The 27,725-nt window shown below is 35.4% G+C and overlaps 1 protein-coding gene across 2 annotated transcripts; it reads left to right on the top strand.

The window, feature by feature from the left end:
* The first annotated feature begins 425 nt into the window (after positions 1-425).
* lz (lozenge) lies at positions 426-27,725 on the top strand. Of its 2 annotated transcripts, XM_086828057.1 has the most exons (6): positions 426-616; positions 2,479-3,441; positions 6,098-6,337; positions 13,531-13,644; positions 16,001-16,378; positions 25,400-27,725. In XM_086828057.1, exons 2-6 carry the CDS (start codon positions 2,637-2,639, stop codon positions 26,323-26,325), a joined length of 2,463 nt encoding a protein of 820 aa, XP_086684183.1. In that variant the 5' UTR covers positions 426-616; positions 2,479-2,636; the 3' UTR covers positions 26,326-27,725. The 2 variants fall into 2 exon arrangements, with proteins under 2 accessions (XP_086684183.1, XP_086684187.1); XM_086828061.1 differs by lacking the exon at positions 426-616 and having other exon boundaries at positions 2,445-3,441.

Consider the following 27,725-nt stretch of genomic DNA (forward strand, 5'->3'; position numbering starts at 1 on the left):
TAAACTAAGCTACATATCTGGCTGACGAATCCAAAGAGAGGCTGACTAAAGAGCGCTTGCTCGCTCCCTTCCTTTTCCCTTCCTCCCACGCGGCGGCATTGGTTCTCTTGCCGGTGGAGTAACGGACACGGGCACCGGCCAAGAGGCTCCACCAATGGGGCAGGTTTTTGGCCACGTGCCACCTGCACCACTGCCACCAACATGAATGGCTAGCCAATCAAAGGCTGGGCGGTGCATAACGGTAAGCCGCTCTCCAATAGCACACACACACACCGACTGGATAAGAGAGAGCTCTGGCAGAGAGCGAGCGAACGGATGCGACTTTATGACTCGACTGGAGCTCGGCTTCGTTCGTTCGTTAGCCATTCGGCAGCGTTCGGCTCTGCTCAAGCCGCCGCCGCAGTTAAAAGTTAAAAGTCGGATTCAGTTACGATTTAGATTACGACTCGCGAGCATTATTCTTTGCATTGTATACACAGTTTTTGAACTTTTCAGAATAAAAAGCGCCTTAACGTTTCTCGTGTTACTACTCCTTTTTTTTTTATTGTTGTTGTTGTTTGGCCTACGAGTTCAATGCAAAAACTGATGCCAAAATAAAACTAATGAAAAACAGTGTGTAAGTGTTTTAATATTGAAAAATAAAGTCAAAGTTCGCGCCAAAATTCAATACTCTTGAGAATAATCAATATCAGAACTTAAATTTCATCACAATTTTGAACAAAAGTTTAAACAATGGTTGAAAATAAAGCGTAAACAAAATGTAAACATAAACAAAGTGGGCTTATTATGTTATTTTAAATAATAACAATAAAAACTAAAATAATTATGTATTAAACATTAATAAGGAAATCCATAAATGTAATAAATAAACAAATATGTAAAATTTTATGTATATAAATTAGTTGCCAGAACATTTATGATTATTTTGAATGTAAACTTTTTAAGTTAATGTTTTATATATGTCTTACAAATTAACACCAGTTAAAAAGTTCTTAAAAAATTATAAAAAAACAATGATTATTAATACTCAATAATAACAACAAACGAAAACCCCCAAATTAAACCAAAAAGAAGGCCCGTCCACCGTCCAGCAATAAAAAAGAAATTCATTCAGTGCCAAAACAATAAATGAATACTTTTATTTTGGGCAAAGTGAAGTGCAAACAATAACAATTAACTAATCAAATCAAGTCCAGGGATCATCTGGTCAAAGCATGCTCGAAATAAACAGCAACAAAAGCATCAATGCTAATTTCTGTGACTAATTTATCAAAGTGGAAAAAAGAGCTAGAGCCCCCCCCCCAGAGGCGCCTCTAAGTAGGCAGCAAAAAATACATCGAAAAGCTGAGATTTTGTGCTTATCCCCGGAATAAATTAAATATTATTAAACAGATAATGACGTTGCGGGAATTACAACATCAGTTTGGGTTTTTTTTTAGTTTAAGTTCAATCGAATAAGTAATCTATTTTATCTAGGGAAATTAAGACAGAAATTTATTTATGGATCAAAAAAGAAAGCAATGACAAATATCAAATTTATATTTATATTATTAGTCATAATGTAAAGTGATGGAAATGAATAAATAATGAGTGTTTTTTTAAATTTAAATGTCTAAGAATTTATTAATTCATAATTTTGTTGAGTTCTTTGGCATTTTAATTGAAATAATTTGAAAGAATGTATATTTTTTAAAAATGATGTGGATTACATTTTGCGTGATTAAATTTGAAGGCAATATAAAATAGATATTCAAAATTAAAACAGTGATTCAACAAATTTTGCTACAATTTCATTCGTTTTAAATTAACTTTCAGTTATTTTTGGTATTAATAAAATATATTGTCACTTGTCAAAAATATTTTTTATTCAAAAATGTTTTTAAATTTCCATACAATTTCGCATAATTTGTATTGTAAATAAACAAGTGAAAATATTAATAATCAAACAGAGAATAAGAACTTAAAATAAATATTAATTCCATGGCTTTTTTCATATTTTAAATAAATTAATATTTGTTTCGTTTAATTTGTATAGGAAAATAATATAATACTATTATATTTCATTAAACTTTTCCGATTGATAAATGTTACCTTCATTACTTTGTTTATATCATTTTCTATTTGTATTTTCTGTAAAATATTAGTTTCTATAAATTATTATGTGCTTTAGTTTACCTGAAGCTCAGGGATATAAATGGATATATTCAGAGGCTAGATTTACCATTAAATCTGCAAACATTATCTTTATGCAGAAAGTACAAATATATATATATATAAACAATTCATAAAAAAAACCTTTAACAAAATAATAATATTATTCATATTAAAATAACAAAACTTATTTACTTAGTTTAAGGATGAACTATTTCCTTATTGATTGTGATTATGATCATGTATCCAAAGATCTAGATTTTAGACTTTATTCAATTGTTAAGTTATTTGTTTGTTTGTTTTGGTTTTTTTTTGTGACTCCTCCAGAGATTAGAGTTTATTGATGAGTGAACAAAGGACACCGCCATTGCCAGAGCCACCGAGATAAACTCCAGACCTTGCGATCCGCGATTTGCGACCCGCACACACGCACACACTGAGAGAAACGGATCAAAGCGCCACCGCCAGATCCGGCAACGCAACGAATGCATTTGCCGCTCCTGGTGGCAGCCAGACAGGACAGACAGACGCCTCCAGCGGATCATAGCCATACGGGCGGAGGCGAGGGCGAGGGCGAGGGCGTAGGCGGAGGCGAACCCCTAGCGGATTCTTCATCATCCGGAGCCACTGTGGCGCCCGTCAGCATCGCCGGTCCCGGCCGCCTCGCTCGCAGCTTGAACGGCTTGGGCGGCACAAGTGTCGGTGGCGGCGGCATCGGCAGCGGCGGCATCGGCGTCGGCGGAGTCAGTGTCGGTGGCCATCATCACCATCACCTGCATCATCACTACGCTCCCTACGCCCCCTCGCCGTATCATCCCGTGCAGCCGTATAGCGGTGCATATCCGCCGGCTGCCTCACATCCGCCCGCAATGGTCACCTCATCGTCTGCCTCGCCAACGGGCAATGGCTGGAGTAGCACCACCGGTGACTTCAAGGGCACCGTGGCGGTCACAGCTGTGGGAGCGGGAACGGGTGCAGCGGCCGGTCAGGGAGCCACCACCGCCACCGCTGGTGCAGGAGGCACTGCCTCCGAGGTCCTGGCTGTGTCTAGCAGCGCCAGTGTGGGCAGTAGTTCACCCACCGGTGGTGCTAGCAATGGCACTGCTCACAGTGGACACAGCGGCAGCACCACCAGCAATGGTAATAGCAACAATAACAACAACAGCGCCGGCAACAGCAATAACAACAACAATAACAATAATAATAATAACAATAATGCGGTGCATCAGGATCTGTTGTGGATGGAGCGATTGGTCCAGAAGCGTCAACAGGAGCATCCCGGTGAACTAGGTGAGTGGAGCTATATAAATTATGATAATTAAAAATAGAAAATTACAAGAATTTACATAAACTAAAAACACTGATATCGATAAATATCATTTGGATATGCCAAGATATCGAATTTCTTCCATATGGTATACCAGTTAGATCCTTTTTAATATCGAAAAGCCATTTGTTTATGTAAAATTTCACGTTTTTTAAATTTATATAGGAGTTTGTCATTGATTCTGATCACAATTACAATGTTGATCTTATTTCTTACATACAAGTAATACTAATATCGATAAAGACATAATTAATATAATAAAGTATAGATTTTTCTCTTAAGAATGTAACATTTAATATATGTAGCTTTTTAAATTCATATAGCAGATTGCCATTAATTTCGATCAGAATTATCTACATGGTTTTATTCCATATGTATGTATTATGTCATTAACGATAAATACCTAATTTTTATGACTAAGTATCGGAATTAAATTTAGGAATGTGATATTATAAATACAATTTTGAAATTTATTGAGAAGTTGGCTTTTAATTTCTATCTCAATTAAGAACTAAATCTTATTTTTATACCAAAACATTGCCAAAATAGATAAATATTTATTTTATATGCTATTGATACATATTGATAAATATTAATTACATTTTAAGTACATAATCCTTTCGTCTACATTAATTTAGGAGACTTAGGTTTTTTACAACTATCAATTTGATCTTAAAATTGATCATTTTTTATAAAAACGTATTGTCAATTTCTATAAATATTATTTTTATATGGTAAAATATGGATTTTCTTTGTTCTAAAATACTTATTAAATTTTTCATAATGTTTTATATAATTGTTTTAAGCTTTTTCATTTCTTTGATGGTAATTTAATTCACATTTCCCTTTTATTAGATAAAGTAATATGATGATTAAAGATAAATCTAAATTCTATGAAATCTATTTTTCAAGAGTTAACGTCACAGATTTCTTTTAAATAAACCAATATTATTGTTGAGTTATTGTTATCCTTTTTCGTGTTGTCTGATCTCAATAATTCTAAAATAATACTTTTTTGGGAAATGGGGTATTAACTTAAAGAATTAATTAATATTTCTAGCAATTCTAAGCTTTACACAGCTAATATACATAGATTTAAATATTGAGTTTAGATTCGTGCTAAATCACTCTTTAGTTTCCATCAAAAAAAAGCAACAACTAAATACGTTTAGCTCGTGTCCAAGTTCAAGATAGTGTTGATCGGTAGAGATACAGATACATACGAGAGTATCTGTTGGATAACCCTGCCTGAAACGCGGATCACACATTCTTTGCCACATCCTTGCACAATGCACTTCTGGGGCTTCCTCATCGCGATCGTGATTGTATTTAGCATTATCGGATTCCCGAAGACGATGACGATGACGGGAGAGGGCCGCGTCGGAGTATGCGTAAATTGATATCAATAATTGTTATTGATATCAACGCACGAGTCTTCTTTTATATTTTTTTTCTGTATAGCCTGGTGAACTCTCGCAGAATGCGACCAGATACACCGACGGACGATATCAATGACCCAAAGCGAAAGCTGCTAATGAAAGGTTCCCCCCCCGAGCTCATCGCTCCCTTTTCTGGCTGAAAGCCGAGTCCAAGTTCGAATCTGATCACTGGTGAACTGGGAACTGGTTACCCCCATTCTCCACACGGATGCTTCTTCTTTTCTTTTCTATATATATTTTTAAAATTTTTTGTATCCTTTCATAACTTGTGCTCAATGAAGTCAACGGGTGAATGGATCGCCGTTGCCTCGATATCGTGTTGCAAGAGATCTCAGGACATTACCAGAGACTTGAAACAAATATTAGAATGAATATAAATATTTATATAGTTTAGATTTTTAAGATTAGAGTTATTTACATTATTAGTAAAATGATTTTAACGACAAGGAGTCTGTAAACAAGAGTTACTTTTGACTAGACTTGCTTCTATGGGCTTTCTATTGTCTTTAGGTTTTTAATTAAAAAGGAGCTGATTGAACAACAAATCTAAGCAGATTTACAGCTATAGTTTAAATATTTAAATAATATATTAAACAAAAACAAATAAATTATAAGGAATAAGGATTACATTACCAGCTAAATATCTAAAATATCAAAAAGCAAACCTTTAAATTTATTAGCCAGCTCTTTGGCTCTTTTAGCAATTAAATTTAATGATTATCTCAATTAGATTTTCAAATAATTGTCCCGGTAAAAACAGACATGAGTCTATAAATCATTTATCAAGCCCCCCCTTTTGCTCCCTGCCCCACTGGGCTGTCAGCCAGCTTTGTGGCGCATTCTGTTCCACTTTCGACACCGGGTCAAATGTCAAACGTCATCTGTGGACCCTCCTCCGGGGCCAATCCTGATGAAATGCCCTCACTCATTAATTAATTATGCACCGCCGGATGGCGGCCAAAGGACACTGTGGACTGTGGACGGTAGGACTCTAGGACTCTAGGACTCTAGGACTCTAGGACTCTAGGACTCTAGGACTCTGGGACTCTGTTGATTGATATTTATGGACTGCCATAAACTATAAATTATTGAGCATTTTTGCACAAAGTGTGATTAATTTATTGCCACCTAACCTTTAACCGGCTTTTCGCTTTTCCGCTTTTTTTCCCGTATTTTCCAGTGCGCACGAGCAATCCGTACTTCCTGTGCTCCGCCCTGCCCTCCCATTGGCGCTCCAATAAGACGCTACCGCTGGCCTTCAAGGTCGTCGCCCTGGCGGAGGTGGGCGATGGCACCTACGTCACCATACGGGCTGGAAACGATGAGAACTGCTGTGCGGAGCTACGGAATTGCACTGCCCAGATGAAGAACGATGTGGCCAAGTTCAATGATCTGCGATTTGTGGGACGCAGTGGAAGAGGTGAGTTTATTGCAGAATTATGACTTGGGAATTACAAGGGAAATGCGATCATCGATCTCTAATTTTTAGATGATATTAAGGCGTGAAATTATAATAGAAGGGAAGCAAATGGAAACGTAATTATTAATCTTTAAAGTTAAGAGTATATTTGGATGGAAGTTGTTAAAGAATTATGTCTTTGAAAAAATAATGGAAAACCAAGGCTTACTCTTCCCGGGTATATAATGATAACATCATATTAAGTGATGAAATGAAAAGGAAAATGAAGAGAGAAAACTAAGGAATAAATTGTTCACCAATGTTAACAGGAAATTAAGAGAGTTGTCTAGGAAACTGTAAGGGAATAAAGGAAAGTGAAAAATTAAAATTAATACCTCTAATCGATATCATATGTTAAGATGATATTAATAAAAGAGTTGTCCCGGAATTATGTCTTGGGAATTGAAAGGTAAACTCTATCCTCTGCCTCTAATTTTAAAATTATATATATTTAGGAATGAAATTATAAAAGAAATTTCAAAGGAAAGGAATGCAAGAAATTAAAAGGAATACCGATAATCAACATCTAACATTAAAATATTATTACGAGAAATTTATCCCAGAATTATGACTAAGGAATTATATGGGAACATTAATTAACAATCGCTTGTGTTAAAATTAATAGGAAAAATGAATATTATATTGTTAAATATTCTGTATGCAAGTTATTTGCTTCAATTCTTGGCCAGCTTAAGGCTAAAATGAACTTTTAACTTAACGGAGAGGCTTACAAGAATGAGGTTTGATTTTTATTTTTTTTTGGCAGCAAACTGGATCGGAAGTGCATTGATTGAGTGACATGCCAAAAGTTCTTAGCCCCCATAATTCGCTAATGCCTTCCTTCCTTTCCCTGACTTCAATGGATCAATGAAAAAGGCTAGGGAGAGGGCAGGACAGAACAAGACGGGACAGGACGGAACGGGTCAGGACAGGATCAATGGTACAGCAGTCGTCACATTAGGCTGCAGTTGGCGCTGTCCTCGGGGCAACATGCAACATGCGATGTGCGATGTGCAACACTTGGGCACCTTTCCGCTCCGTTCCGTTCCATATGGAAATGGCTCCGATCGGATGGGATGGGACTGGGCACGGCACGCAATGTTTGGGCCTCTGGTATCTTGGTATAATCGATTTGAACCCACAATTAAGGTGGCAGTGCATAGAATTTGCAGCAGCAGCAGCAGTTGGCTAATTAGCTGCAACTGTTCTGAGAGCGACCCTAAGTCAAGTCCAACTCCCTCCCCGCCTTGCAAATTGACGGCTCGTGCCGCAAAAGGGGCCAAAACAAAATAATTACAACAATGACCCCGCCCAAAACAAAAAGGTCCATGGCCATGTCCATGTCCATGGCGCATGCAAATAACAAGCTAATGATGTAAGAGCATAAGCGCTGACCAAATTGTCAACGGCAGTTCACTTCATTTAATGGTCACGCCCCCAGCTCCATCTCCAGCTCCGGCTCCACCTTCCATCTCCATCCCCATGTCCATGTCCATGTCCATGTCCATCCCATCTCCATCTCCACTGAGTCTGAATCCGCGGACATCATGCGGCGATTTCTGATTAGATGACAAAGCGAGCGAAACCATCACAATGTCAAGGGGCAGAAAGAAGCACACAGTTAGCAAGAATATCTGTATTCTGGATGTAGTTAGTCCTAAAAGGATGGACAGCTTAATACCCAGCTTTTATTAGAGATTTCAATGAAAAGCTTAAAACAGATAAGATTAAATCTTTATCAAGAACTTGAGCAAAACTAATAATAAAAACGAGTAAGGAACTTCGAATAAAATCAGTAAAGAGCTGCGTTTTTCTAAAAAAAGCAATTAAAGGGATATCAAGTAATAAAACGGTTCCTTTACAGTATGACCAACGTTAAAATATTCCTTAATAGCGTAACCAATGCCAAGAAATTTATTTAATAGGTGCCTTCTGCTAAAATAAAACATAGTAAAATTTCTTGCGTTATATAAGCTAAAAGTAAGGCCAAGGTTTCTAATTTAGAGTGAACAAAGTTTAATGAATTCAAATAAGGTTCAGATTTAAATTTAATTAAATATATTTTATGAAAAACTAATATAGACTATAGCTTCATTAAAGGGTATCAAACATTACAATTGGCTTCAAGCTTTGTATTTTTCTCTCCTTTTTTTTCTGGTTTCCCTTTTCTTTGGATTTTATTTTTTTTTTAACAAAAAGGAGGAGCAGGGGGGGGGGGAGGATGGCTTTATTAAATGGTGGTGGGGCGTGGCAATTTATCGCCTCTTGGTCCTGGACATGGCATGCGTCGACATATTTTTAATTTTCCCCCTGCTTTCCCATAAAAGTCGAAATGGAAAAATCTGCATTAGAGTCTGATTCGGACATGGATCATTTTAGAGCCTGGACACTGGGGACTTATCCTTATTAGTCCGCTTAATTACCAGCATTGATATTACAATCATCATTCTTCCTATCATATCAAAGGACTTGACTTTGCCCCGGACGAGGGGATTAAAATGTGAAAACAAAGCAAATGAAGGACACGCGCCAAACAGGAATTCATAAGTCGCATCAGGATTCGTTAGGGAAAGGGTTGCGCGATACCGATAAACTTGAACAGGACGAAATGGAGATGGGGTTGGAGTTATAGGATGAGGTCCCTGATCCGACTTAGTGGTTGAATGTCAGGTTTTTTATTTATTTATTTGGCATGGGGCGATGACAGAGGTTAATAGGATAAATATTTGAAATATTCAGGAAAACAATTGCTTAATAAACAGAAACTGAGACTTGAAATTCAGGAAAATATATCTAAAAAACTAATTTTTATGAAAAATTCATAAAGGAATTGTAATCTAAAATTAAAATATATTAGGTCTTTTAATGGGTTTATATATAAAACTGATTGAAATGTTTGACCTGTTAGGAATAACGCATTGTGTCAAGGGTCCTTATAAACGCTTTATAGAACGATTCCATTTAATGATTCCCGACTCCTGCAACACTGGTTTACATAATAAAATTGAAGACCTATAAATACCTTAATATATTCAGAGTCTAAGACTCTAAACTTTGTTTATAAAATAATAATGAGGGTTATATTTAAAGCTCCTAACTTTTTGTACTCCTGATAAATACATATCTAAGATTTAAGGTACTATGCTTTTACTAAAAAATCCTTCAAAAATAGCAATTAAAGGTCTTTCTTATGGAGAATATTCTTAGATTTGGGGTACCCAACTTTTACTAAAAACTCTTTGAGAAATACCAATTAAAGATCTTTCTTATAGAGAATATTCTTCCTCCTATATATGTACTACCCACAATATTCCACCAATATCAGGCTGGGAACTCTTTTAACTTTCGAGTGCTTTAGCCCTAGAAGATATCGGATGCCGATATCTATGTCAATGTCGACTTCCCTGGGAAAGGTTGCCTGGCTTAAGTTCCCATTCAAAAAATGTTATGCAATCCGTATGCTCCATATGCTCGTAGTCGTAGTATGTAGTTCCAAACCTTATCAAGGGGAATGGCTATCGCCAAAACCTCTCGGTTCCCACAGAGTCATGGACCCTTATCGCTTGGTGAACCGATGCCTCATGACTGTAAATATATATTTAGATCCGTGTATGACGTATATGTACCACTATACTATATATATATATAATATAGGGAGACTGTCCAAGTGCGTGAGCTGTGATGCTACCCATGGGCATTGTTCATTGATGATGACTAATTTGGAGCAAGAGTCTGGTCCGAACCCAATCTTTGCCCATTACGGCCATTATCGCTCCCATTTTGGGGGTCTTTAGTGGATCGTGTAGTCCGATATTTTATCATTGCGTCAAAGACAAAGACAAAGGCTGAGGCAGAGTCAGAGGCATTGGCCGAACGGCAGCAATAACATTTTCCAATTACTCTAACGAACTTTTACATACGATGCTCCAGTTTTGTGGCACCAGATTTTTTTGAAAAATGAGTAAAGGAGAAAAAGGAGACCAGGCCTATTTAACAGTTTCTTCTGGCGGCATTTGATTAATTTGAGTTCACCTCTCGATGGCTCTTTCTTTTTGGCCGAAAATGAGCTTCCCCCCAAAAAAAGGCGAGCTCACGCAACATGGCAACAATTTCGGGTTATACTCAATAATAATGAAGACATTTCGAGGGTCCAAAACGCTTTCTAACTGATGGCCATTTCAGCTATCTCCACTCTCGTTCGTGGTTTCGGTTAATGAACTCATCAAAGCCTTCAATTATATATTTTGTAGCCGAGGCCGTCAGTCCTTCATTGTATCTAGTTTGAAGTCGAAGAAATCTGTTGGAAGATGCAAGCGAAACAAGTCATTTTTATACCTTTTTTAATATTATAAAATTAAAAAAGTAAGTTTTGGGTTTTTAAATATATGAATTATTAAAATAAATTGAAGCAGTTTGCTTAATTTACTAAAAAAGACATAAATTTCTTATAATTTAGATAAGAATTAATGATTTTTGAATAATTAAAGCGATAATAAAGCTTAAAGTATATGATTGAACTTCATTTTAATAATTATGAATCATTAATTTAAAGAGACACAAATTTCTTTACTTTTTTTGAATCTGAATAAATATTTTTTGAACAATTTATTATGTAAATTTATATGATATATATTTTGTATTTACTCTTGCAGGGTATTATAATTTAAATCAGAAGCTTCTAACGGCGTGAAGGAATCATTTCCGACTCTATAAATCATATATATTCTTGATCAGCATCAAAAGCCGAGTCAATTTAGCCATCTCCGGGAGAAACAAATTTGTTTCCCATTTTTTATCAAAATTTTATAAGGGGGTCATTAAAATTTTCAAAAATTGGACAAAATTTTAAAACTTTATAATTAGTATGCAAGACTTATTAACCTAATAAAAACTAACATAGAATAACTTTCCGAATTTAAATTAATTCTTTTTTTGCTTAGTTGTGAGTTTTGAAATTTTGATGTGTCGATAAAATTGTCACATAAAAATATTGTAAAATATCGATTTAATGAATTCGAAAATTAAAGTCTTAGTTATAATTGAATTTCCACTCGCTTCTTTAATTAAATTTAAATCTGCAAGGGTTTATAAACTTTGTCTTCCTGAAGTTAGTTTCCTTTTTTTGTTTTTTATTTTTCACGTTAAGCTCCCAGAAGGTATTTAAACTTTTCTAGTTCACATTGAATTTTCCTTAGATTTTTTTTCTGGAAAATAAATCCCCTTTACCTCGTTTGTCCTGCCAACAGTCAGAGTTCTCAATTAAAAGTTAAATGCAATTTTCATCAAGTATGACTTGCTCTCAAAGTCTGGGCCTATTAACCCTACCGCTCTGTCATTGTAGAAATACACAGAAAAAAATAATGTATACGAAATTTTATATTAAAAGAAATTTCATAACAATATACATTTAATAATTTAAATAAGCTATAAGTACATTTTTGTAAAAAAATTAGGTATAGGTCTTCAGCTGAGTTTAAGGAATGCTTCTTATGCATCACGTTTGTTTTGGGAATTTAACCTGTCTGTTTTCAAGTTATTAATAAATTTTAAAATGACTTGCTACTAATTTCCCTCTGTGCATGACTCTGTCCCTCTCATACGCTCGCCTGCCGAGGAACAGTGCGAGGGAGTGGGCACTATAGATGAACTGGGGATGCGACTGAGGTTTCTGCGGTTAGTTGGGACGGCTCTGTCTCCGCTTTGCTGTTCCTGTTCCTGCTACTGCTCCATCTCCTGCTCCTGCTTCTGCTTCTATCGCATCTGGTCCTATTGCTGGACCTGTTTCCGCAACAACATTGTCGCTTTGTGGGTGTTTAATTATATGCATGTAGCTTTGTTTGCAGTTCCACACTGACCAGACAGACAGCAGGAATAAAAAATACAAAAAAATAAACGAAATTCATTTCAGTATTTTGCAATCGATAAACGTTGATGTGGCCCCCACAGGTTAAAAGTTGGCAGACGCTTCAAACGGTGTCTAGTTTAATGGCCATAAATAGTGCAAACATAAGGTCAAGCCCAAAAATAAACTCATTTGGGCCACAATGTTGCTTCTGTCTGAGGAAGAAATATGCAAAAAGTATTAAATAATACTGAAATACAGGCTGAGAGCGTTGGCCATGGGGGCGTGGCTGGGCGGAAGACAGGTTGCAACATTTACTCATTTTATGTGCACTCACGAAAGCAACTTTGGCGTCAGCCATTACCACGGGATAAACCAAATTTATGTCAAGAGTTTCAAATAAATTGCACCGCCAGGCTTAATAACTGTTGTCTCGAAGTTGGTGATACCTATATTCAATTCAAACACTATTATTCTTATGAATAAATCTTAGAAATGTGAGTTATTATAAGAAGTGAAATTAAATAATATGCTCTTTATACAAGTTATACTAATACAATTCAGTTCCAGCCTGGCTAAGAATTGAGTTAATTATTTATAATGTCACATACCAAAATTCAAAATGATAGCTCATATACTTACCAAGTTCCTTGAGATCAGTTTGTCAGTCTGTCAGATTATAATTCTTACTAATTATTAAATCTAATTCTAACCTGTCTAAAAGTTACTTTAAATATTTGAAAATATCACATACCAAAATTCTTAAAGATAACTCCAACCATTACTGAGTTCAATGAGATCAGTTTGTCTTTCTGATTAATATTCTAACCGATAAATCCATCAGAGTAAACCATAAGTAACCCACATACCAAAATTCGTAAATACAACTCTAACCTGTTCACTGAGTTTAGTTTGTCTCTTTGAATATTATCCTGACCAAAACATATTCTATCCATCAGAGTAAAGTATAGGGATGCCGCATACCAAAATTCACAACGATAACTGTGCGGGTTACCGAGGTCACTGAGACCACAAACTCACACTTTCGCCGAAAGACCCGAAGAAAAGGCAGTTATTAAAAGGGGTAGACACACGACGCGTGTTCGCTCCTCGAGCTGAAAAGGGGTTTGGTTTTCCTCTTTTTTTTTTTGGTAATTTCGGAGCCACAAATTGATTCGGTAGCAGACCAGTGAGTTCGTTGTGTAAATCTTCGGAGGACATTTACGACTCAATTCCCGCATTTGCACCATTCTCTAATTCCCTTTAGCATGTGCCGCTTGTGATACCCGTTTCCTTTGTGCATCTATTGCAGGAAAGAGCTTTACCCTGACCATCACGGTGGCCACGAGTCCGCCACAGGTGGCAACCTATGCCAAAGCCATCAAGGTGACCGTCGATGGACCCCGGGAACCGCGATCCAAGACAAGTAAGTGGTAGTCTTCAATCGTAAGATTATGGTAAAGAAAAGTTATGATGTACAATAAATATTAAGAAATGTATATATAATATTTAAATTACAATATATTAAAATATATATTTAAATATAAAATTTATGCTGCTTTAGAGTAGTATATCCTATGAAGATTAGGAAATGAGTTTGAGTTTTTAATTTATTAAAATATTAATTGGTTTACTTAACAAATCATTATTTGAACTATTGCATATTTATGTAATATGAAATACTTTCAGGGAATGTTTATGCAATATTTATATACATTTATATTGAAACAATGTATGTAAATTATAAATTTTTATATATTTCTATTTTATGTAAAAAAAATTATATAAAATAACTTTAAATTAACTCCAAGGCAGTAGAAGGTACTTCGCAGGATAATATAAATAATCCTTGAATGAGTGCGCTCCATTTCATCTTTTTTTTCTTTTTTGTTTTTACCTTCTTCCGTGTCAATCCATCTCAAAGAATGTATATAATAGTAAACATAAGTGGGCCTTATTGTTTTGGCAATTAGTAATTATCACTTGCCAGCCACCACTCACAACACAATGGGAAAACTATGGAAAAACCCAAGGGGGAAAGTTGTGAAATGCCGCCCTGCTGCGTTTTGGGTTTCAATATGGTTTGCAACATATGTTTGCTGTCCGTAATTCCTTTTACCGCTTCCCGAGTCACTTGGCCCGGCATTTAAGCAAGTGTTTAAGCCGGGCTCAATGTCTAAGCCGATCTGCTCAATTGCCCATAATCGTATTTAAGAGATAATCCCCATTTTCAATTGCAACAGAATGTGTGTTTGTAGTTTTCTATTTTTTGCAAGAAATATATGTAAAAGAAAGAAATATATGTAAAAGAATGTTAAATATATTTTGAAACCTGGTTTAGCTTAAATAAAATATTACATGGAGGGTATTATAATATCAGTCAGAAGCTTGAAACGCAGTGAAGAAATCATTTCCGACCCTATAAATCATATATATTCTTTATCAGGATCAACTGCCGAGTCGATCTAGCTATGTCCGTTCAAAATTAATATTTTTCAATATTTTACAAACATTACAACATTGAAATGGTCAAAATGTTGACAAAAAAAATGAATTTAAAAAAATTTAAAAGTTAGTATGCAGATTTGTTAGCCGTTGAAAAACTTAAAATTAATGTATTTTCGGCTTAGTTATGAATAATTGAAGATTCGAATCCATGATCCTAACTGTAAGGGTATAAACTTTTCGGCTTCTCGAAGTTAGCTTCCTTTCTTGTTAAAATTTTGTATCCTTCAATTCGGAGTTTTGGGATTTAAAAGATCAAGTTGATATTTATTCTTAAGAAATCAAAATACAAATAGTGAATGGTGGCAAAAAAATGTTTGTCTCTACAGCTTAATATATTGTTTTATTTATTAAAGCTGATATATAAATATATTAGAAGTACGGGATATATTGGGAAGATTAGGCACAGATCATGTTATAAGTACACAAGTAAAAAGTTTCTGCAGGAAAACCTCATCGATGAACTTGGTTATTGATCAGATTTTAACATTTCTAATGATATAACTACCAGAATTGTCATAAAATCATACACATTTCCTGCCTAACTTACATCCGTAAGGAATTTTAACGTTACATAAAATAACTTAAAGATTTGATTCCAAAATTAATGACTCTTTTTCTCCCGTGACCATATAATATCCGTACATTTGGAGATCCTTTCTTCTTCTGTTTGAGGATCGTGTGACATCCGATGAACGCCATTTCTGATGGCTCTGTCATTCGGTAAGGTGTTTGAAAAGTGCAGCCGGTTTTTAACTGACTGAAAAATAAAGAAGAACAAAAAATATATGAATATTATGTACTTGTAAAGGGAAGGCAACGTCTGCTTCTTACGGTTCCTGAAAATGTTGCGGTTTGCAAAGAAAACCTCTTTTTGCGCTCTCTGTGTTGTTTTTTTTTTTTACTCATTTTTTTAAATCGAGTTTTAAGCTTGTGTAATGCATATATGAATTAATTTTTTTCCCCTCTTGATATTTTGTTAATGCATTTTTAAGTCTTCGCTAAAGCGTTAATCGCATGTAGAGCAGGTAATACTATATACACGAAGGCAAATACAAACTCACCTGTAAAGGCAATGCTTTTTGTATACATAGAGTACAGTTGGTGCTTACCTTGAGTTGCCACAAAAAAAATATCAAAAAAAGTGGAAAGGTCTTGGCAAAATGGAGTTTATATTGATAAAGGAAGGGGGTTACTTATCTTAAGACTATTATATCTATACAATATCCTTCTAGTAAGCATTTTCTTATGGATCTCCCATCTTTTATCCTCTGTAGGTCCCACAGGAGGTCCTCATTACCGCGCCTTGGGCATTGGCCAGCGTCCCTACATCGATGGCTACCCCAAGGCTCTCCACGAGCTGGAGACACTGCGTCGCTCGGCAAAAGTGGCGGCTGCCACAACAGCCGCTGCGGCTGCGGCAACGGCGGCCACAGCGGCTACTGCTGTTGCAGCCGCCGCAGCAGCGGTGGCGGTCACGCCCACCGGCGGCGGTGGCGGAGGAGGAGGAGGAGTCGGAGGAGTAGGAGTGGGAGGAGTAGGAGTTGGTCCCGGAGCCGGACTGGTGCAGCAACTGAGCAGCAATTACTCATCGCCGAATAGTACAATCAACTCGGACTGCCAGGTCTATAAGCCAAATGCGCCGCACATTCAAGGTAAGCTTCTGATTTCTTACACTTTTTTACTTAGATAATAAATATGAAATATGAAAGAAATAATTAAGGAATGGGGTGCTGAAGAGCTCATGAAGCTAACCGAAGCTGAAAAGTCCCTCTCTTTTAAGGGTTTTATGGATTTAGCTCATAAAACTCAAGAGAAAAAGGCAGAAGCATTTTTTAATGTGTTGTTATAATTTCTTTCTTCTTCTTAATATTTTTAAAAAATTTCAAGGTGAAAACTATAGAAAATTAAATTCATAAAGGTTTACAATTAAATTAAGGGGTAGAAAATCCTGCAGAGATGATCAGGCAGTGATCTCAAGGAAACCTGAGCTCACGAAGCCAGCCGAAGCTTCCCGAAGCTAGCCGAAGCTTGTCTAAAACCGGAAATCCTTTCGGGCTTTTAGAGATTTATAGATTTTTACAAGACGCAACTTGAGAGGAAACAAAAGAGGCATATTCTGGGATAGGTTTAATCATTTCTTCCTTCTTTTTTAAATTTTAAAAATTTTTGCAGGTGAAAACTGTAGGAAATTAAATGCATAAAGGCATAAAGGTAAAAGGTGCTGCAGAGATGATCAGACAATAATCCCAAAGTTACCACAGCTCACGAAGATTCATAGATTTTTAGTAGAATAAAACCTGAGAAGGAAAAGCAGAGGCATATTAATTTATTTACTTTAATTTCTTTCTCTTCCTCACTCATTTAAAATATTTATAAGTAAGGGTATGGAAATTTAAATGCATAAAAATACTCAATAAAAGGGTAAACTGCACAGATGCTCGGACTGTGATCTTACCAGAGTTCTAAAGACGAAGAGCCTCTCTGGTACTCAATGTGGTCTTCTCTGTTTTAAAGTGATTTATATAGTTTAACTCTACTAAAAAAATGGGAAAACCCAGAGGCATGATATGTAATGGTTCCCAATAATTTTCTCCCAGTATTGACCCTTTCCATGATGTTGTTAGCGATGAAAGCTGTCCACACTTTGGTATTGATATCTCCATCAGTTTTTCCATCCGGCTGTCTGTAAGTCTGTGCATCTTCGTTGACTGGCACCAGGCTGCCTAAACGTTTTAATTAAGTTAATTAACCTGGCTTACACCCCATCTCACCCCGAAATGATCTTGATTTATTTTCGGTATTTTTATGGCTCGCTTTGTTTTTGGCATTCACTTGCTAATTTATTTATTTTCCCAAACCGAGACTTAAAAATAGTTCAGCGACGTTTGACGAGGGAATCAGATGGAATGTATAATATAAATATATATATATTTAATAAATTTAATAAATATATATATTTTATATAAAGCATAATGATTCTTAGGAAGTCCTTAGAAATTAACCTAAAACTGCTTAAAACTTATTAAACATTTTGAAAGCAAAGGAACAAGAGTGCTAAAATATCAAAGAAGATTTAAGATACTTACGGAAATGTGTAAGTTATTATACTAGGAATAACATAAAATCGTAGAAAAACTATAGTTTGTAAATTTTTAAATAGAAATATTTCCCTACTTTTTTGTTTACTTCGATTTCAAGAGAATCTCTGCCTTCTTAGGCAATTGATTGCTAATTTTGGCACCCAATTCTAACCACATGCCACGCCCCTATTTGGCAACCGCATGCGAGACCTTCTTGGAGGACATTATGTGGCCAATACAGCCACAGACACAACCACATCCATCCAGTCAGCCAGTGAACTAATTTTAGCCACCTCAGAGGCTTGGCCCAAAGCAGAGCACGCGCTGTGTTGGCCAAAACCGAAATGTTGGCTTTATCCAGTTCACACCAAACCATCTGCAATATTGGCCAAGATGATGGATCTATTATCATATCTCCATTATCATGTGGAGCTATTTTTGGGTTGTCATGAGCTCCTCCTTCTGCCAGACAATGGAAAATTTCATTTTCTGCTATAGATTTTTAATATTTATTGTTATTTTTTCCTGTCTCTGCTGTAAAAACTTATCAATATTTTTGGAGAGAGAGCGGAGGGGGATTTTGGATAACGCGGCTAACTGGAACCGGGCACTGAGTCACGGACTTGGATGAGTCAGTGGCCAGTTTGGAACTAGACGAATCTCAGCCGCTTTAAGCCCAGACCAAAAGGCTTTGCTTATGCTAATTAATTTATAAATGTAGAAATGTTTCTGTATCGCCCTCTCCGGTGGAGTCTTTCAGCTGGGGTAAAGATGAATTGCGGAATGTATTTTAGTTTTTATGGAGTTTATAATTTTTATTACATTTATAAATTGTAAATGTCATTTCGTAGAGTGAAGAGTTCATGTATTTTGGCCAACATTTTATTAAGTTCAAAACAAGCTAGGCAATAAATAAGAAAAATACAAAAAATGTTCAACTACTTACTATATATTTAGGTGTTTTCCCAGGCCATAAATAGAAGATTTTTATTTCTTTTAAAATATAAACTGTTTACATTTTATAATTATTATGTATTATATAAAAACTCTTTCAAGTGACTATTTTAAATTGATCTTTAAAGTTGAAAGATTAGGTTACATTAAAGAACATCAATATTTGAACATTTTTGCTAAAGTAAAGTCTACTTAATTACTTAATCTACTTGATGTCTAATTTATCGATTTATTGAATCGAGATTCGAGTCAAGCACATCAGGCTATATAAGGAATATATGATTTTACATGTACAGAGAGAAAAGTTCCTATATAATTATTATCTTGCTAAAAATATATTGTATAAATATTGTAAAAATTTATTATTATATTTATTATTTTATTTCCAAAAAATTTTTAATATAATTTGAAAAATAAAGTATACTTTATTATATCAAAATTTTAAATATAAAGAAATATAGAAAGCTTTGATATACTAAATTATAGGTTTCTATATCTTTTTTTTTTATATCTGATATTAAAAACATTGTAAAATATATATAAATATACATATATTGAAATTTTAAATATCGAAAAATATGTAATTTGATTTAAAAATATCGATACAATCAAAAAAATTTACTCAATTTCCTTTTTTTTTATCCTCCGATTACATTGGTATGCATATTGAATTATCCCTCGATTACATTTGTATAATTATCGATTTATTGAATATATTTATATCGCACCGAGAAGTTACTCCTTTATTTATCGACTGTTACCTGAAAAATCTACACAGTATCGTTTTATTGATATGCATAAGCAAAAATAATCATATTTCTCTTGGGACAATAGGCCTTATCAGTTCTATTTACATTAATTAAAGTATATTAAAGTCCATAAGAGGTACCCACTATATGGTTCCTATATTTTCTCAATAACATACTCTTTTATTTTTTGGGTTTTTTTTTTTATCCAAAGGTGGGGGCAGTTGAATATTGAATGTGAACGAGGTTAAAATACACACGAAAGTGTACCGGGCATTGTCAATGGGGAATGACACATCGTTGACTTGGCCGACGACGTCTTTCAATTAGCCAAAAGCAACAATAATAGCAACAAATGCAATACGTTTTATTTTGCTTTGGTTTTTTTCGTTTTTTTTTTGTTTTTTTTTTTTGTTTTTTGAGAGCTGGAACCGGAAATGCCCGAATCGAAGCGAGAAAACCAACTCTGAATCGGATTCGAATCGAATGAAGCCTCTATGGGGGAAAAAAACTGGATGCTCAGTCGTTGTTATTGCTGTTAAGTCATAAATATTTAAATGTGGCGCTTAAGCTGTTAATTTATACAACAAAGCGTGGAATTCAGCGGAAATCGTTGCAAAATTCAAAGAAATTGGGTACAGATTATGGCAAGGGGGAAGATTATAAAGGAAAGATGACAAGGAATTTGTTGTAAGTTGTGGTGATAGAAGTAGATCAATAGCAATAGTTATCAATATATAAATTTATAACTCAATTTAATAGTGCGTGGCTCAGTCACCTGTGACAGAGTCAGAAGCCTCTGATCCAACTGATCCATTATCCAACATTGTGATGCATTCTGGCATCTGCTCCAAAGTCGGTTACCAAAACTCACACCTCATCTCCATTCGTGTTTGCATTTAATTAAAGGGACTCTGGTTGAGAGTACATCATATATACAGATATGTAAATATATACATATGTATATATATTTGGGTTTGGGGTTAGTTTGGTATTTTGTATTTTTTTTGCGGGTTCCCAGCTTTGGCCACAAATCAATCCAAATGCGGTTGCGCAGCTGTTGCAGCAGCTTCACCTCGATGCCGCAGAGCTGCGGAGATGCAAGATGCTGGCTGGAGAGGAGATTGGGAGGTTGCAAGCTTCGGGGGAGGGGTAACGGGTGTTCCAGCAACAATGTCACACATATTGAAATGGAATCTTTTTGGCCCATAAAACGGCCAACTGTGGCAAGCCAACATCGGTTTGGTTGATTTTTTTTTGCTCTCTTTTATTTCTTTACAAAAAAAGGAGCAGTTTTTTTTCTTTTATTTTCTGCCACCAATGGCCGCAGTCAACCCCCCCTTTGGCCCATCAATTTCCCCATTTCGGTCTTTAAAAAACCCAATCCCAATCCCGAGTCGAAATAACCGCAAACTCACTTCCGTTTCGTATCGAGTACTTGTTGTTTTTGCCGCCATTTTGCAGTGAAAACAACTGCAAGTAATACAAAAAACAAGACAAAAAAAAAAAAAAAAAAAAAAACGGAAATGCCTTTAACAAAAATAAGCAAGAAAAAAAAAAAACAAACAAAAATGAAGTCAAGAAAAATCCACTTTATTCACACCAACAAAAGGCTATAAAAGTATTGCCACAACTTCAGTCAGACAACGCACTTTAATTAAGATTACTTCAAGACTCGACAGATATCTTCTGTGCACTGTGAAAAATAAAGGGGAAGTGGTTCTAAAATTTATACAAAATATTAATACTTAAAAATTATATATAGTTGCATACAATATATATAGATTATACATTAATTGTGTCTTTTGAAATAACAAAAGTGACAGGGAACATTTTTCAAAAACAATTTATAAAACCATCCATAGCATGAAATATTTTGTCTAAAAATATTAATATTTATTTATTTATATTAATTTTATTTAATTTTTAATTATTTTTGATCAAATTCTTAAATACAAAATAGATTAATCTCCAATAAATTGGCTTAAATTATTTATTATAAATATCAAATATTTATGTGACTTGTGATACAATTACAATGTGTACCCTTGCTGCTTTTGGATAATAAATAAATAAAATTAAATTAAATTTTATTTAAAATACGACAAATTTGAATATTTTCCTTTTTCCTTTGTAGTTTTTATTGTACAAAATTTTTAAGTTTTTAATGATTGTTAGGAGTTTATTAGCACTCATATATTTAAAAATAAATTCCATGTAAAATGTGCCATAATTCTTATTAGTTCTATTGGTAATTTCCTATATTTATAGCTTTAAGAAGTTAAGCGTAAATGCCATATTCGTAAATGAAAATATTATGAATAATATATTAATAAAAACTTCGATAATTTTGGCGTTTGAAAATTGAATTTTTGGATCTTTATTAATTAATAGAAATTATATTATTATGACCAATTTTAAACTATGGAATAATTTTATTCTGGCATTGGCATTGGGAATTTAAAAATTTATTAATATTAAAATACACATTAATAACAATTAAAACCCTAGAACTTTATGCTTGTTATTCCCCATCATAATCAATTGCAAAGATTTTATTGAAAACTTTCCGATCCCAAAGAAGTTGCAAGATTATATTGCAACTTCTTGGTATGTTGCCTAATTTTGGCCAGTTTCCTTGCAGAGGCCTCTATAGCCAGACACTTGCGGTTTCTGTTTGGATGGACTGATCGGAGTGCATCCGCTTTTTGCTTCCCCCTAAGCCCCATCTCCTTCCTCCTTAGTGCTTCAAGTCGAACGGATATATGGCCAAAATCGAAGATATCCGGTCAGAGCCGTGGGATTTGCAATGGGAAGTGCAAAAACCCCTCGAGGCCTCTTTATATAAACTTATATTTACTAGTATATATATAAGGGATATTATGTATATATTTCTTCCTCCCTTCCATTGCGTATACGTAATTTACAAAAGGGAATTTGCGCATAATTCCACGTGCTTTACGCAAATTACACACAGTGTTTTGCCAGTGGGCAGCCCCTTGTTTGCCAACCCCCCTTCTTTGGGCCACTAACTTCACTAACTTGGCTTTCATCCCGTTCGTTTCGCTTCATTGCAACCTCATTTGGCCAAGTTTTGCGGTGCGTCCACCCCACCAGCCTGCACAGCCTACAGCCTTAAGCCATGTTGTTGCTGCAACGCAATTTGCGCCTTAATTGAAACATTAAAATGTGATAAGTGCCGGGTGAAAAGTTGCATGCAACTTGTAATTTTCCTACCTTTCATTACTGGCCAAGAGCTCCGCCCATGGGTTTTCTCCTCCCTCCAAAAAAAGGGGTTTCATTCGGTTGTGCGTAGGGAAAATATTTCCATTATTTTCATTGGATTTATAGAGGTGCATTGCGTATATAATATACTTTTCCTTTGGGTGTGGTTTTATGGTTTTTAAATGTTACAAAAAAATTGATAAAAAATAAAATAATTTTATTTATAAAGTTGTTTTTATACAGTTATTTTTGTTGTTTAATTTTTGAAGTAATAATCTTTTTAGTTTCATAAATACATAGTAATAATAAAACCAAAGAACTTTAAGACTGTGAAAATAGAAAGTTAGGTAATATTTTGTTGAAGACAGATTTACACAGTTGTTATTGTGAATTGCTTTATTTGTCCTTTACTTATTTCATTTTTTAAATTTAAAGACATTTAGTGGTCAAAAAACCCTAAAAATAAATTAACAAAATTCTTTATTCATGTGTAATTATTCTGGGTGTATTTTAACAGCTTTATTAAATTTAAAGTGTGACTCTTTAGCATTGGTTATTTATTGTTTTACTATTATTCCTTATATTTTCATAGTTTTAAATGATAAAACAAAGTAGAAAATAACTTAAGCGTTTGCTTAAGGACCTTAAACCTATTCATAGAGTTAATATTTATTATATATTTAGTTAAACACATTGTTAATTATATATTTCAATTAGAAATTGTTGTAATTTCTTTCTGACTGTATTATTTATTGTTTCTTTTGAAAATTCTTACTCAATATACCTTAAAAAATAAATAATGAACATAGTTCATTAATGTATTAATCCCGTCAAGCTCTTGGAACTTGCCAAACCAAAAAGGGTTTCTCTCCGATTTTGTTTAATCAAATTTTATGGCTACCTAAGAAGTGTTTCTTTGTCGCTTTCAATATAGCTTATAATTTAATATATTTCCTTTTTTTTGTTGTGTCCCATAGCTGGCCATTTTTCTTTTATCGCTTCTAATGAATTTGATTAATTATGCGACATTTTTGTCGCTGCTTTTTCGGGCAGGCCGACGGCATGGGGAACGGGTAATTAATCAAAATATACAAAGACCTTCCTGGGAGGCTGCGATGTCCCGCTGTGCGTTGCGTTGCTTAGGAAACCCCTTTTCCGATGTCTTGGAATTTTCTTTCGTCTTTTCACCTGGCTTAACCCCACACACACACACACACACCTAACCCCATCGGAAGGCCGCATTGCACTTGCCGTGCCACACACACATGCCTCCTGCCCCCACTGTTGCCATGCATATGGAACGATGTTTTCAATTATCCTTTCGGCCACGCCCACGCTTGCGACTGACAACTTGGAAAATGTCACTTGCTGAAGGGGTCCTCTGAGTGGAGTGGGGGCAATCAAGGGTTAATTGGCCCCCAGCTGGTACTCATTTACCCATGCCTTTTCGCGATATGCCCCTGAGTGGTTTTTTAGCATTATTCCGAGGTGTAGTTCAAGTACCTAGATATATATGCATGTATAAATATTTATGGAAATATGTATAATATATCTATATATGCATAGTTTGGTTATAGTCTCTAATTTTATCTTATAAATATATCAAAAGAAAAACCTTTTTTCCATTGGATTTATAGAGGTGCATTTTGTATATAATATACTTTTCCTTTGGGTTGTGCATTAATGGGTTTAAAAAGCTAATAAATAGAACGGAAATAGTTTTCGATTACCTCTCTGAAGTACTTAATCCCTAACCGGATGATCACCTTTCTCAATAAATGTCTTTTAAGGTTTAGTTAATATTTCTTTATGATTAAGCTATCAACTAAAAAGATTTGATTTTCTTATGTTAAAATTAACTTCTGACCAAATGATTACTTTTACCTGGTAAAGTTTATCAGTGCCGAGGAAATATTTAAATACCAGTTAAGAATTATATCTTTGCCTAACAAATCCTCTCGTGATTAAGTGAGGTACTAAGCAAATAATTAGCTTCAGCCGTTTTAAGTTGTTTAAATGTCCAGTTAATGTTTGAGGTATTCTAACAAATTACCGGTTAAAATTGAAGAGTGTTATCGCTTAAATAACTTCTTAGCCGGAAGATAATGTTGATCATTCCATTCCTTTTATAAGCTTACTTTCAGTCAATAAACCTGATACAAACCAGAGTTTAACTGATATTTAATTGATGTTTTACTGATTGTGAACTTAACTTAACATTAAGATAAACTTTGTAAAATAATTTTCTCGGTGTATCATATTCTTTTGCTTAATCTCTTACAGAAACTGATCAGATTGTTTATAAGATTCTAGATTTTAAATAATAATAAACCGGACATAAACTGGGGCTTATTGATAGTTAACTGATGTTTAACTGATTGTTAACTTTATCTATTGAATAGATTATATTTTATGATAGTTTCTCCTGTGTTACCATCTTCCCTTAATCTCTACCAGAAACCGATCTTATTGTTTATTAGAATCTTTTTAATAATAATAAACTGGACATAAATCGAGATTTACTGAAAGTTAACTGGTGTTTAACTGATTGTTAACTTAATTTATCGTAAAGATCATCTTGTATGATAGTTTTTTCCTGGTTAACTTTTTTCGTAATCTTTTAAACTTTTCCTGGCTAATCAAATTCTTCTTCCTTGATCTCTTCCAGAAACCGATCTGATGGGCGCCGGCGAATGGACGGGATCATCGAGTTCGGCGGCGGCTTATTACCATAGCCACGCCCACCATCATCCTCACGCCCATCATCCGCATCACGCCCACGCCCACGCCCACCTGCAACACCAGATGGCCTTGCCGCCGCCACCTCCGCCACCAGCCGCCGCTCCCGTTTCGGTGGGCGGCAACGGTGCCACCATGGGAGTAGGGGTGGGCGTGGGCATGGGGATGAATCATTTTGGCGGCGGTTACGATTCGGCGAACTCCCTGGAAGCTGGCAACTATGCCGCCCACCTGCCCACCGTGCTGCCCGAGATGCATGGCCATGGATTTGCCACCGATCCCTACCAGACGGCGGGCTATGGCAGTGGCAGCGTGGGCGTGGCCGGCGGCGGCAGTGCCTCCAAGTCGGAGCTGGACTACGGTGGGGGCTACAATCAGGCGTGGTCGAATGGTTATCAGAACTATCAGTATGGAAGCTGTTCGGCAACGGCCCAATATGGTCCTCAGGCGGCGGCACCACCTCCGCCACCACCGCCGCCTCCGGTGGTGCTGTACCCGCAGCTGTACTCCACGGTCAACCAGAACCAGATCCACCTCCATTTGCACAGCAGCGAGAAGCTGGAGCAGTACCTGGGCTCTGCCACCGGTGGTGAGCAGCTGACCATTAGCTCACTGACTGGCCGATCCAGCATTGAAATTGGTGGAAATCAGGGGGATCAATACCAGCATCAGCAACAGCAGCAACAGCAGCAGCAGCAGCAGCAGCAGCCGCACCTGACCCATCCGCATTCGCATTCATCGCATAGCCAGCATGGTCAGGTGGTGGAGTCCTCCAATGAGGTTGGCGGCGTTGTTGTGGAGGCCGCACGGGAGGAGGACGTGGGGGATCTCACGCCGGTGTGGCGACCCTATTGACCCAGTCGGATAACCCGTCCAGTCCCGCCCACCTTTGCCACACACGCCCATGTCCATCCGCATTCGCATCCTCATCCGCATCCGCATCCGCATCAACACCCACCGCTGCACCTGCACATCGAACTGAATTAGGCGAGCAGCAGGATCAAGAACTGTACAATTCTTTTTTTTGCCTTTTTTTTGTAGCTAATAATGTAATGTGTAACTTAATAAACCAATATATCGGACAGATGTACATAAAGTATATATATACTTTAGAGAATAATCATAAAACGAAAAGGGTCCTGTTTCCAATTCGATTTCCAGTTGAAAATATTGAGATATCAATATTTCAATACATAAATCGATTGAAAGTTGCAAGAAATCGATACTCGATATTCGGAACAATATAATCGGAAATATAGATAATTAAATTAAAGCTTATTTGTCTGTTGTTATTTAATTGATTATTTTTCAAATCAAAAGCAAAATATTTCAATATTTAAAATTTCAATATATCAATGTTCACAATATTTTTGATGATCAACACTATATTTTTTTTCGAAATATTCGGATATATGTTACAGAAATCTTTAATAATGCATTGAAAACCCAGTTGCACCAAAAAGAAATCTCTATGGATTTTAATTAAATTAAAAAGGTGCCAAAAAGGAGGTAAAAAAAGGAGTTATCATAGCATACCTTCGAGCTAAATTTTAATTGAGTACATATTCAAAAATAATCATTTTTATGTTCCAAAGACTTAAAATATATAACTTCTGATTCTTTATGAACAGCTTATTCTTAAATAAAGGAAACAGGGCCTAAAGTCAGGGAAACTTCTATAACTTAAACCAAAAAAGATCTGTTTTTATATTTTATATTTTCAATCTAATCCATTAAAGATGGAATAACATAGTTTTTCAAACATTTTTATTATAAACAAATCAGTTCGAGTTAAAGAAGTTTCTCTGCTAAAAATAATAATAATATCAATAAAGCTATTGAAATACAGAAAGCCACCCCCACCCTGACACCTGTTCAGGGGCTGTACATAATAGAATGTTTATAATTAAGCGTAATTAAGTATAAATAATGGTATATAAACAATGATTTACCCATCCCCCTCAAAACCTAGAGAGGACCATCCCCATTCACTAAAAATCATAGAGAAGCACCGGATTTTTTTTTACTAGCTTTAAGCCTAGAAAGATACTCGATAATGCCGCACAACTATCTATAAATATATATATATTATATATAAAGATATATATTAATATAAAACAATGTATGTATAAATTTTTTTTTCTGTTACCTTGTGTGTCTGTGTGAATCTGCCAAAGGATTCGAAGTGGAAGCAAAAAGCTGAAAAGCTAAAGAGAAGACTATAAATAAAGTTATCGTATTTATTTTAAATTGAA

Source organism: Drosophila serrata, unplaced genomic scaffold (assembly GCF_035046125.1).
Source record: "Drosophila serrata isolate PLE 108 unplaced genomic scaffold, ASM3504612v1 contig_12, whole genome shotgun sequence".
NCBI classification, from domain to species: Eukaryota; Metazoa; Arthropoda; class Insecta; order Diptera; family Drosophilidae; genus Drosophila; species Drosophila serrata.